Source organism: Neodiprion virginianus, chromosome 4, assembly GCF_021901495.1.
Source record: "Neodiprion virginianus isolate iyNeoVirg1 chromosome 4, iyNeoVirg1.1, whole genome shotgun sequence".
In the NCBI taxonomy this organism is placed as follows: domain Eukaryota; kingdom Metazoa; phylum Arthropoda; class Insecta; order Hymenoptera; family Diprionidae; genus Neodiprion; species Neodiprion virginianus.
The window spans coordinates 40,587,878-40,601,402 of record NC_060880.1 but is presented as its reverse complement, the minus strand read 5'-3'; the positions used below and the strand labels follow the sequence as shown (position 1 = coordinate 40,601,402).

The 13,525-nt window shown below is 37.4% G+C and overlaps 2 protein-coding genes across 4 annotated transcripts; one reads left to right on the top strand and one right to left on the bottom strand.

The window, feature by feature from the left end:
- The first annotated feature begins 8,224 nt into the window (after positions 1 to 8,224).
- On the top strand, positions 8,225 to 12,018 carry LOC124303929 (dnaJ homolog subfamily C member 11). Of its 2 annotated transcripts, none has more exons than XM_046761777.1 (8): positions 8,225 to 8,416; positions 8,895 to 9,024; positions 9,151 to 9,394; positions 9,476 to 9,789; positions 9,896 to 10,103; positions 10,219 to 10,780; positions 10,911 to 11,040; positions 11,143 to 12,018. In XM_046761777.1, exons 1-8 carry the CDS (start codon positions 8,345 to 8,347, stop codon positions 11,163 to 11,165), a joined length of 1,683 nt encoding a protein of 560 aa, XP_046617733.1. In that variant the 5' UTR covers positions 8,225 to 8,344; the 3' UTR covers positions 11,166 to 12,018. The 2 variants fall into 2 exon arrangements, with proteins under 2 accessions (XP_046617733.1, XP_046617732.1); XM_046761776.1 differs by having other exon boundaries at positions 8,226 to 8,416; positions 9,473 to 9,789.
- Positions 11,815 to 13,488, bottom strand: LOC124303931 (uncharacterized protein C1orf50 homolog). 2 transcript variants are annotated; one of them, XM_046761782.1, is made up of 4 exons: positions 13,331 to 13,488; positions 12,813 to 12,925; positions 12,401 to 12,619; positions 11,815 to 12,282 (listed from the first exon to the last, which is right to left on the bottom strand). In XM_046761782.1, exons 1-4 carry the CDS (start codon positions 13,341 to 13,343, stop codon positions 12,094 to 12,096), a joined length of 534 nt encoding a protein of 177 aa, XP_046617738.1. In that variant the 5' UTR covers positions 13,344 to 13,488; the 3' UTR covers positions 11,815 to 12,093. The 2 variants fall into 2 exon arrangements, with proteins under 2 accessions (XP_046617738.1, XP_046617737.1); XM_046761781.1 differs by lacking the exon at positions 13,331 to 13,488 and adding an exon at positions 13,040 to 13,293.
- Positions 13,489 to 13,525: the final 37 nt, after the last annotated feature.

Below are 13,525 nucleotides of genomic sequence, written 5' to 3'. Positions count from 1 at the left end.
GCCAGGAGCTTAAGTTTTCTGCAACAAGTTTTCCTTGTGAGAGAGATGCGACATCTAGCGGCGGTTCAAAAATAGTATTTCGTACTTTCTCGTACATGTTCCTAATCTTACCGATCTAAAGTGAATTCTAAAATTGTTGATCATCGCAACAATTCGTGAAAATTCGTACAATATTGTACAAGATGTCTAAATTTCCCTAAAAATTCGTCGAAAATTCGTTGCAAAGTAATTTTTTCGCGTACAACGTGAACGTTTACATTTTCCTCGAAGAAGCTGTGATAACGAATTAATTGGTTTTATTAATTGGTACGGAGCCCCATAAGAAGGATAACAATCACGTCGATGTGTACAAATATCAGAAATTTAATGTACGTATTAGGCAAAAGTTTGAATAATTCGCCGCTGTTGCAAGACTTTCGGAAAGTGTTAAGCTTTTTTAAATTCAGGTGGTCGGGCCATTTTGCAATCGGAAGTGCAGAGGGTAATATGTATGTTTAAACAGGTTAATATACAAACAGTACAAATTTCGTGCGAATCGGTAAGGAACTTTTCCTGCATACATATGTATATTGCATACGTACGAGCATTCGGATTATTATACGAAGGTTACTTCGTCTTAAAAATATTTAAGTCAAGTGCTAAAATAATGTAGGAAATTAACTTGAAAAGATAACCGCTGTTTTCAGCTTCGCAAAAGAATTTTAAGAAATTCGCAGTTCAAAATTGCGCGTCGTATAACTTTAAATTTACTACTTTTCAACTTTGAATTACGCAAGCGTTGAATGAAAGTGGGAAAATGAACGAAATCTGGATCAGTGGATCAATTAGCTCGAGCAAAATGCGGTCACCGATATAATTAGGTAATACAGTAAATTGTTGTATATGTATGGTAGTAATTTATTGCAGAGGTATATACACATATATATATATATATATATATAGATAAAAGTCAACGCCTGCATTTATGCAGAAATCGTTGTATATATTATTTAACACCGAGGGATCCACGTGTCCGTTTTACATACACCGTTAAATTTTGTACACATGGCAGTATTTTAAGTGGGTATATTGTTCGGACACGGAACAGTGAATTCACCGTAAATTTACCGTTCATTCAATTCGGAAATACAATAAATTTACCTGCACAGAATTTTGGTAAATTGAAGTTACTTTTTCTGGTATTTTTCTCATAAATTTTAGTAAAATCAAAAATATTCATCGCAATGATTATCAACATAAATTTTCGCAACAGTTGCAAGAAAATATAGCAACGGTGATCGTAATGAAAAAGAATAGCAACGGATACTAGAAAACTAATTTTCATTTTCAACCTAGAACTATATTTTTCGATTGTGGTAAAAAATGAAAATAGTTAAGGACCGAGCGGTAACCGGAACTGAAAATTTCTCTCAGTGCAAAGTCTTTTGTACGGTAAATACACAATAATTTTTAACCGTGTGCATGTAATACCCTATATTATATACTTATATGATGTAATTAAGCGGCAATCGATACAAGCACACACGTACAAGCCGCAAGCAGGTTATATATTGTATATTATACATATATATATAGTAATATTGCTTACGGATGCAGTTGGCGCATAAAATTCCGGCGAATTGAAGTTGCGCTTATTGTGCAACGAGTGTTTTCATTGGTAAATATACCTACGCGGCGCGGTACCCAGAATTTTGCAGAAAATTATTCAGGTCAAGAACGATTCGCTTTCGGTCTTTTGCATCGTGTACCTACTCCTGCAATCACATTATTACATGCCCATCGCGCCGATGGAATAAATTGCACAACGAAGTTCCGCGTGTTGTGCCTAAAACGATTAGTAATAACTACGAATGACGCAAACGATAAGCCGACGAAATTGAACCGCGCAAAGTAGATGCGATAATCGCGTTTCATTTCGACGGAATTCGTTCTTTCCTATCAATATCCGCACGCAGGCTTTACAGGAACCATTCCATACGTATAAATCGGGTCTTCCCTGCAACAGGGGTGAAAAAATTTTCGGATGAAACGAGCGGATTTGCAGCGACTCGGATACAACTGATTGTGAAATTAGAGATTCGAGCTACGGGGGTTGTGGGAATTACTATATCGAGAACCGGTTCGGATGGAGAAAGTGGGGAACGGAAACGGACGCCATGATGGGGCGGCGGCAAACTCGCCTCGGTTCCCAGGATTGGACGCACCTCCGATGCCCTCGACGACGGATTCGAAGCGACGCCTGCCTGCCCGCCCCCGCGACGCCCGGCGTCCAACTTTTCCCGATCCAATTCGCTTGGGTTCATCGGATATGGAACGACGCGGTTCGATCGCTGTAAAGATGCTCGATACGCGTAGCTTTATGGTGCTCCTTGCTTACTTCGAGAGAAATTTTTATTTCCGGTTACTTTGAATAATTAAAAAACAATTGTCAAATTTTCGTCACATTTTTACCTCAACCGTAAGATCGTAGAGCTTTGCGATCGAAGTTTTTTACGGAAATAATTAAAGAATAACTTTTTTTTTTTTGTTCAGTATATATTTTGTTGCGAGAGTTATAATGTTGGAATGAAATTCACGTCATCGTATCAGGCAAACTAGACGAATTGGACTTTCTCGGGATCACAAGAAAACTTGGATTTCGAGGGTGTGCAATTCGTCGAGATTGCCTGATACGATGATGTGAATTTTTTTTGAGATAGCATCACTAATTATCACTAACACACAACAGTTAAAAATTTTTTTTCAACGTTATTGCTCGTACAATAAAATAGATACTGAGAAAAAAAAATATTTTTTTCATAGTAAACTTCGATCACAAAGCGGACTATCTTAAGAGTTGAGGTAAAAGTCTAAAAAAATCAGTCTTTGAAATGTTTGAAGTTGATTTTTGTGTCATTGTCAACGTATTCGTTTGGGATAAATCATAGCGAATTATAGTCTCAAGTTTACATACATATGTATACATGTGTATGTATGTAACGCATTCTGAAGATACATTATGCTGACAGAAGATAGAGAATTTTTTTTACAGTAAATCCTATGGTGTTCTGATTGTGTTTTACGAGTTCCATCAGATCCAAATTCGTCGGAACAGGATTTCGAAAATTTATTTTACGAGTTGAAGGTTCTTGTTTGCGAATATTGTACAGTCGCTAAAATACTAACAAAGAAACTTGCCGATCAGGTAGGTCCCTAACTTCGATATTTTGCAAAACTTTATTGCAGCACAAATGTTTCGGATCAGTTTAATTTCGACACATGCTTCTATCATCTTGATGAGACACCTTGTCCAACGAGAGTTACTAGAATTTATGCGCAAAATATACATATCGCATGAAACATCTTATTATTGACGTGCATTGCTCTAGGAAAGTCGGTTTGATGAGTTCTGACTTGGAAGTAGGAAGAAAAATGGACAGTACTGAAGTCATTTATACTCTGCGATTCGAAAAATTACGAATCACTGCACCGAGATCTATAAATTCCTCTAAATTATCCGATTACTTGATCATTCGTCAGCCGTGTAAACAATCGTTTGTTCTCTTTCTAAAATTTTTATTGGACAAACAATTTAATATATATTTTATAATGACCGTTTCCTATAACGAGATTGTTAATACACTTTCTAAACTTGTATTTTAGGATAATGACGAGTGTGAGTCAGTTCGAAAGGCGATAGTTTGGCAGTGCAGGGTTGAAAATGTTGACTGCAGAACAACGATCAGCTGAGGATCTGATTGCCTCTTCAGGCTTGACGTAAAAAAAAAAAAAGTAACAAGAGTGCAGATCGGCAAGCGTCAAGAGAAGGTAGAGAAGGAACCTGTACAATCGATATCTTATACCAAATATTCTTGGAAATGTTTTCAAAATATGTTATCCGGCACCTTGTCGCGGAACTCGAGGTTGTTGATTCGGTTTCGCGGATTGTAAGTAGCCGGACGATCAAACTACGAAACGAACTTACAGATGGTTGACATAAGACACCGACATCCCACACCGTGTTTACTATACCTACTAGAGTCAGATTCCTCCTGACAACGTACGTCATTGTAGTAAACTCTCATGGATTCTCAACCCTGGCATAACTGAAATATATTGCAGATTTATTTGAAATAACCTTGAATAATTTTGGAGAAATTTTTTCGCAACTTTTGCAAAGGCTTGTTTGAACTTCACGGAAGTATTTTCACCAGGGTTCCTGGTACAGTTGGTAACATGAACATTGTTAACGCGAACGTAAGTTTTTTCCTAAGGCTCGGCTGTTGAGATAAGGTGAGTTCACGAGTAAATGTCAGATTCCCCAAATCCGTTTAGATCATAGGTTCTCACGATCGGCAAATGAGAAGATTATTCTCCGGACACGGAACCGAGTTTTGCCAGGAAGTTAAATTGTCTGCAATAACTTTTCCTTGTGAGAGAGATGCGACATCTAGCGGTGGTTCAAAAATAATATTTCGTACTTTCTCGTACATGTTCGTAATCTTACCGATCTAAATTGAATTCTAAAATTGTCGATCGTCGAAATTATACGTGAAAATTCATACTCCTTTATCAGAATACCTGAAGTTTACGAAAAGTTGTACTTTTCAACATTTCGAATTCCAAACTTAGATATTCGCAGATCGTCCTACTTTCGTCTGCTTAATAGAACGAACCTATTCCGTTCGACTACGGTGGTAGTTTTTCGTAGACTTTCTATTTTATTTTCTCTAAATGTATGCGGAACTGTTTGAAATTTTTTTTTGATGTACAGTACAAATTAGTTACCAACCTTCAGATGATGAATCTCTAATCTTATTTGAGGGGGGCATCAAATAACTATCGTTTGACTACGATTTTTTTAAACAACATAATTTGTCATTTATAGTTTATAGTAAACGTAATTGGTACATACATGTATGTACGTACATTAGGGTGGTCCTCATTTAAAATGTTGACGAATTTATTCCGGATCACCGCACCAAATCAACTATAAATAATTCGAAAACAATTCACAATTTTTTTCAGATTTTTATATCAACTGTAACCCATGCCTGTAAGAGAAAGGATTTCCGAAATTTAAAATACACGTGTTTCGGACACGTTCTTAGTATATATTTTACTGTAAGAGTAATAATGTTAGAAAAAATCCATGAATGTGAGGTTCTAATGAGCATTAGTGCTACTATCTGAGAAAAAATTCACATCATCATACCAGGTAATATAGAAAATTGTATTTTTTATAAATAAAAACAAAAAGTCAAACTTCTAGGGTGTGCAATTCGTCGAGATTGGTTGGTACGATGATGTGAATTTTTTCTCAGATAGCAGCACTAATACTCACTAAATCTTCGCAATTACAGATTGATTCGAACATCGTCACTCTTACGATAAATTACATGCTGAGAATGTATCTGAAACAGGTGTATTTTAAATGGCGATATCCCTCCATTTACAGGCACGGGTTAGAATTGATATAAAAATCTGAAAGAATTAGGAAAATGGTTTTTGAATTACTTATAGTTGATTTGGGGGGTGGTCTGAAAAAAAATCGTCAACACCCTAAGTAAGGATCACCCTAACGTACACGTAGTAGGGAAATTTCGATTCGTCATTTGATACGTAAATATTATGCGCAGTGGTAGAATATGGCGATAGGCAGCAAGTCAGCGGCCAAGCCGGATATTTTTCAACACGGTCGGATAACTTGAGAGCTCGCAGATTGTTGACAAAAAAGCTGCAGTTACCCTCGGCAATGTTGGCAAGAACGAGGGGCATTGTTAGTCTCGCACAATGAGCGTGTTTTCCAACATGGCCACTCGATTGTTCGATTGTTTCTCTCCACCTTATATTTAACTTTATTGTTTATACGCTTCTGCACTCTCGGTTCATGCACGCACCAAGCCATTGTGTTTTACCCATACGGCAGCTTCAATCCGAACCTCTCATCTTTCTTGCCCATTTCTTATCCGTTCTGCAACCCTTTTCCTGAGATCATTATTTTCATTTTTTATTATAGCGTGTAATACGGGATTGAAAAGAATTCAGCAAGTGATCGACGCTACCTTTTACTTGATTGTTTTACGGTGAATTTTGCGAAATTGATGGATTTGATCGGCTTTTCACACCTTCTTACTCATGTTATTCAGAAAAATTACATTTCCCAGCGTTATTTATTCCTCCAGACTGAACCACTTATACCGGTAACCTATAATAAGCATGAAACGAAACACGATAAATAAACGCTGACAAAAAATTCGCCAGTGTTTAATACCCTGTTTAAAAACTGCCCTAAAGTGTTATTATTGCAATGCATTAGCTTGGCATGTAGTTCAAACAGACAACCGCAAGTTTCATAACATACTATATGTATCCCAACTTGATAAATCATTTAGCGGTATACGTGTACAAATATATTTTGACCCGTACACTTTGTTCCATCCATCCTTCCGCAATTTTTTTAAATGCTTGCTTGATTTTGTTTCGACTTACAGTTTTACGCGCATTATTTCCACGCGAACGCCAGTGTATTGATTGGAATGAAATCATTAAATTATAATTCTTGGTTACCGGTTAAAAGGTCAACGAAACCGCGTGATACTAATTCCTTTCGAAATTTCATGTTTAAATTGTTCGTCTTCTGGTGTAATGGATTTGATACCCTACGGGATACACTTTTTTGTAAATCCAAGACCAAGAGCTACCGCATGGGTTTGAAAGTCGACGTGTAAGGCAATATCGTTCGATGGTCGGTCATTCGAGGAGAACCAAGAGCAAGAGCATTGTTAGCTGCTCGAATGCTCGATGTGGGTGTGGGTTTCATAAACGTGGCGACCTAAACAGCGGCGCCTTAATTTACGAGCGTTTTTAGCTAAGGCGGTCGTGCCGTATTAAGTTTTCGGTTTTAACTGCGGCATGTTCCGACTCGGGAGTCTAACGGAGACGGGATTAAGAAGAGTATAAAACGCGTACGTTGTACAAGAAAAATATAATGTATAATCCGCGTACATTATAATGCATTATATAAAAAACGTTGTAAGAGTTAAAAAATTATACCCTGGACTAGGGAACACTGACTTGAAATATTGTAGTAGTTTGTCTTGGTTCACAGCGTTCAACCGTACGAAGACTTCTATAAAATATTTCATATTTCAGTAGATAGTAGAATGTTTTCCGAAATCATGTGACGGTTCGATGGCTGTACAATTTGGAAAGATCTGCGTGTAAAACCTTTCGCTGCAGCGAATTTATAATCCTCTAGTATAATCGCGCCTAATATAAGTACCATGGGAACAAACGAAGAACCATAAAATAGCGATAAAAAAAAATTACGTAGGGCAAAGAACAAAGAAGAGGATGAAGACGGGGTGAGAGAAAATATACATGGAGAAGGAGGATAAAGAGAGAACTCAGGACTCGGAAACGTAACGAGAGCGGCAGGACTATCACATTTTTAAATCAAAACAACTTTTTGCCGCGTTCGCGAAGTCTGATCACACGCTTACTTTTTACTCTCGAGCTGAACTTTGTTCCCAGCTTTTGAGTGGAAAAGTTTTTTTCTTGTCTTATTTTTGCAGGATCTAATAGAGGTCAGTTTCTAAAATAAATATTATACCTAGAGTCGTCTCTGACATGGACAGTCCGGCAAAGAAAAAATCTCAGTGACGTCTAAAAATACTTATCGAATAGACTTTGTAAGGAGCATCTTTGTAGATATTGATTCCAATATAATAAACAATAGATTTCGAGTACCGCCATTGCAATTTTTTTAAAACATCGTGAATTCAGCGGCAAAATGAGCTAAACGAGAAACTAACTTTCTTAATTTCCAAGATTTGGGTTATAAATGAAGATGTTAGCCAAGATTGTTTAGTAGCGTAACGTCCTCTGTGATTTCTGCGCGGGTCAGTTGGTAAAGGAAAAATCATCACTGTCGATCATGCCGGTACTCCAGAGTGCATCCTGACCGGCTCTCCTCTCTCAAGAGAGTCTTCCGACTCTGTGGAACTGTAGTTACTGAATGAATACCGTTCGTCAGTTACTGACCACAGTAGCCTTCGCTGCAAGATTTCCGAATAATCGAAAATGGCCATGCTGTGTAAAATTTTGTGAATCGTTGGTCAATCAGATGCATTTATTCAAGATTGGTTTCAGGAATCTGTAAGCTCGTCTACTTTGTCGGCATTGCAGTTATTCAGTAGCGCCACCTGTGCAGGAATTGTGAAACTCGGTATACCCGGCAGGCCCGGTCTCCGAATATTTCCGATTTCGTAACCTACGATACTCAGCAGAAGACTTGGAGATAGATAATACTTCTAGTGCCGTAAGAAATACTTGGGCTAATTGTAATTTTGAAAAGTTCAAAATGGATGACGACGGCGATCAAGATAATGTGATCGAAGAAGATTTTTACACTTTTCTGAACGTACCAAGAAATGTAAGAATTGATCATTTTACGTCTCCCAAGTCCTCGCTGGAGGCGAATCAATCTCTGCTCAAACCCCCACGTGATTTTCAGATTTATTGCATCAACCCGGGTAGTTTTACATATTTTCACTGGAATTTAAATTCTGAATTGAAATTAAAGCAGTCCTGATAACTTTTGGTGCTAATATACAATTAGGAATTTTTTTTTGAAATTTTAAACGTTTGACCGTTTATTCACGAAAACAACTCAGGCATTCCAAGCACCTGCAATTAAAAGCCATAAGAATATTTAAAATGCAATGTTTCAAAGCTTGAGATTTTCTGTATGGGATAAAGTTTGCATTCATTTTACAGAATTTAGTATATAACAAGAATAATCACTCAAATTTTATTTCGTTGATGACCAGATCTTGAGATATGATTTTCATTGATCGTAAAAAAGGAATGCCTTGTTTAATTTTCTCGGATTTAATATGTAATATTCTCAGGCAACTGCCGAGGAAATCAATAATGCGTATCGCAGACAAAGCAGGCTTTATCATCCCGACAAGCACGTCGATCCAGTCCTGAAAAGAGAAGCCGAAACTCTCTTTACTCGTACGAAAAAAGCGTACGAAGGTCAGTGCTGCATATTATGATATTCTTAAATTACAAACAATTTAAAGAGAAGCAGTGGATAAAATTCCAGTGATGTATAGTTAAAATAAAATTGATATTAAAAAACATTCTACATTTTTAAAATAGTGCTCAGCGATGCGCATCAAAGAGCAATTTACGATTCCCTTGGTACGCGTGGTCTGGAAACTGAAGGTTGGGAAATAGTCCAAAGAGCTAAAACGCCCCAAGAAATAAGAGAAGAGTATGAACGTTTGGCGCGAGAAAGAGAGGAAAGGAGGCTTCAACAACGGACAAACCCAAAAGGAAATGTCACAGTCAACATCAATGCTACGGATATATTTAACAGATATGACGACGAATACGACGACATGTTTGTACTTACTTGAACATATTCACATTACTTATTAATTATCATTCATTTCACTTAACATCCTTCCATTTTCAACAGCAGTGACCGAATATTTCCAACAATCGAGGTCAGTGGGATGTCGTTCAGCCAGTCTATCGAGGCTCCTCTCACCCTTAGAGATACGGTGACTATGTCGGGCCAGCTGGGTACACAGAATGGGACAGGAACAGGGTCTGTGAATGTTTCGGCAAGACGATTAATATCATCAAAGGGTTGGCTTGAGTTGGATGTTGGTGCGGGTAATGGGCCGATGTTATCTCTCAAGGGGTTCAGAACGTTAACAAAAAGGCTGTTCTGCAATGGCGCCACTATTCTCCAGTTCACGGCTCATGGGATAAGGCCCGGTCTTGTAGGAAGTGAGTCGATCAACTAGCGATACCCCAGTTATTTCACCCGTGTTATTTTCGATAATTCCGCGTAGGAATGAGGGTTTATTGTATGAGAATTGTTGTTTACTCGCAGCCTTAGCAATGCAATTGGATAAGCATGCCGTTGGATATCTCACGTACAGAGCTGGAATACAAAGCGCGATGAGCACAATGATTGTGAGAGACACGTCTATGTCTCATACATCATTTACAATGCAGTTTGGGATGGTTCACTCTTACATCAGTCTCAGTTATACCTATAAAATGGAAGAAAGACAGCTGAAACTACGTGGATGTGTTAAGTAAATGTCTATTCCTATTGTTCATTCATACGCTACATTCATTACATGTGATACTTTTTTTGATAATGTCCAATGATGCAATGAACTGATCCATACAGAATTGATAATTTTACAGAGCTGGTACCTTTGGGGCTTTTCTCGAGTACGGTGCTGAAAAAAAAGTGTCCCAGCACAGCTCTCTGTCAGCCTCTGTCTCAGTTGGCGTACCTACTGGAGTGATATTGAAAATAAAGCTGAGTCGAGCGTCACAAACATATTCATTTCCCATACATTTGTGCGAGGAAGTTGTACCTGCTCCAGTTTTTTACGCAACTGTAGTCCCGTTGATAACTTGGACTGTGATTAAAAAGCTAATTATAGATCCTGTTGTCCGAGAGCAAAAAGAACGAGACAAAGAGAAGCAGAAGGAATTGAACAAGACTAGGATGCTCGAAAAGCAACGCGAAGCCAAATCAGCTATAGATCTCATGAAGGCAACTTTTAGCAGAATTAGATCAGAGGAGGAAGCCAAACGAGGGCTTGTCATTACTAAAGCACTTTACGGAAGATTTGTCTACCCACAAGAACGCGCTCCAAGGGATGACGACAATGGGCCCAGAGACGAAGTCATAGATGTTACTATTCCTCTTCAATGTTTAGTCAAAGACTCTAAACTTGTACTACACAACGCGTCCAAGGTAACATTTCGGTTTACTCTCGTTTGCCTGACAAACTTCGATAAGAAAAGAACAAACTATGACGATAATTAAGCCTGAAATTGAAATACAAGGCCCATAATCGTGCTAACAAAAAATGTCACTGCTACAGAGTCAGCTACCAGGATTCTACGATCCTTGTGTTGGAGAGGACAAACAGCTCTTGTTGCAATACTTATTCCACGCTCAAACACATGAGTGTATTATAAAAGATGCTGAGCCTCTCAGAATACCCAAACAATGTGAGTTAAAATAAGTTATGTTAACATGAAAGTATTTTCTCTTCTTTGTCCTACGTAGACAACTATTGTCACTGAAAAAAATAACAAATTTTTTTTCTACAGCGCACAGAGTGAACACCACATGACGCAAAAGACTCCAACGCAGAGTCAAAAAAAGTGACTGTAAAGCTGGGTGGTAATGCACGTTAGTTTCTTGACATTTTGTTGATACTGACAGTTCAATTTGCGAGAAACAGAGTAGCGTCATTGAATATTTAGTAACGATTCATTAGTAACGCCTTGTATTATAATTCAACGTTCCTTTATTCAATTCGAAGATCTAATCTTATATTTGACGTTTACAAGCCTGGAAGATTAATTTTTTCTAATTTCGCTAGAGACAACTAACTTTGTTCACTGGCATATGAGGCGATGAAATAATATAAATTGTACTTCCATGAATGAATTGATCTTTCATCAAATTTTTATGCATATTTTACATAGTCATCACTTGTTCCCGAGTAAATGAATAGGAAAATATTTTTAGAAACTGTTAGCTTTAAATTCACACCAATGTGTGACAATTGCAGTGCTGTATAGTTGATCAACGACGCACGCGATTATGGAACACAAACTTCAGTTCACATTGCAGGACATTGGTGTGTAAATTCTATAAATAGTTCTTTAGAGCAAGTTATAACGCATACATTGTTAGACTGCCACCAGGCAGAATGTTATGAAAGGAACACTTGTTACTATACAAAAACGACTGTTTCTTGAAATGAAAATACATAATTGTTAAAACATCAATCGATGCTGCATTGATGCCACATTGGCGGTGAGTGCATCATATATTTATAGACAAATTAATATTTTACCGTCACATTTCATTGGTAATTGTAATAGCTGATTAAGAAGTCAAGCAGAGGTCGGTGCTTGTTCCAAGTACTAGAATATTCTCAAAGACGAACTCCGAGACTAACATTTTTTTCTGGTAAAGTATCAGGAAAAAAGATTACCTTCGATAATCTTTACATGAGGCTAGTTATGCTAAACGAGTACGTTTCTCCAAAATCAATTATCTATGTTCATTCTGTTAGGATCATCAGTTATTGAAAAGGCCTGATTTGCATCTAAAATTTTATGAATCATGTGCAGCTCGTCATCCTTGCTTTTCATCTTTGAAACCGGTGTCCATGACTGATCATGCTCCAATCTGTAAGATCCTTTGTAGGAATGTGGCGGACCGTCTCCACCCCATTCCTGGGAAAAAAAATTAGTTTAATTTAGACTACCAAATTAAATGAAATACAAACGATTAATAGAATCACAGTTCTTATAGAAATGCCATCAATCTTTGAAGTGAGGAAGTTTGTCCTACCTCTGGACTTAGCATAGAGAAATATGTCTGTTCAGATTCTCTCATATAAACGTGGTAAATGTGTCCTGGTTGCTTTCGAAAATTACAAGCTGCGTGATGCAAGTACGTATGCTGTTTCGCCTCCAATAAAACATTCTCGGCTTGCTTTTGAAGAAACTTCATTTGCTCAGCGATTATTTGTAACTTGTTGCAGGCGTTAGCCTTGACAAAATTGTCCGCCTGTTAATAACGTACATAAATTATTACACAGAATCTTGATCGTATTCTAATTAGCGCCTTTTTTTGAATAATGTATCTTTAACATCGATGTGAAATGTAGTAAATATTCACTATTGTAATGCTGGATATATTTTGCAAAGCAAAATGATTCAACAACAAATTATGATGATATGACACGCATAGATTAAATTACCTTTTGTATCTCCAGAGCGAGCATCACTAAATCATTCGGTGCTTTTTTTGCAATAGCCGATGGATTAACCAATGTAACTCCTTGAGGCGTAACATTTCGTTCCACAAGACGAACTGCACAGTAAAGAATGACGCAGCTATAGAAAATATGATTCCCATGACTTGAAAAAACATATTTTTATATTATATATTACTGATGGAATTGATGTCATGTAAATATTTGCATACCTTTGGACGATGGAATGTTACTATAATTTTCTAGCTCCATCGCGGCGTGAACACGTTTCATGCGTTCAGCGGAATATAAAAATAGAAAAGGTCATATAGAGTGATAATAACTATTGTGATTATTGTTCACGAAATAATTAAAAGCAAAAGTGGCGCGATAAATACGCAAAATTAACATGTGAAAAAAAAAAACAATTTCCGGCCGCAAGTTCTCAGCGACTGATTTTTACCGCATGTGCTGAAAATCTTAACCTCAAATGAAAATATCTGTACGATCTGTACTGAACGCACTCGCGTATTTCATAAAATGTCGGGGCCTTCCAACCACTGATTCCAACTAAGATGTGACAAATCTTATCTAAGGATTCGTCGAACAACTCTTATTTTCATATATTCACTACGGATAAGTAATTATTTTGTGCTTGAGTCATCGGTAACGTCTTCATTCCCCCGATCGGTAATGTCATGGTCGTCTGTTAAAGTGCT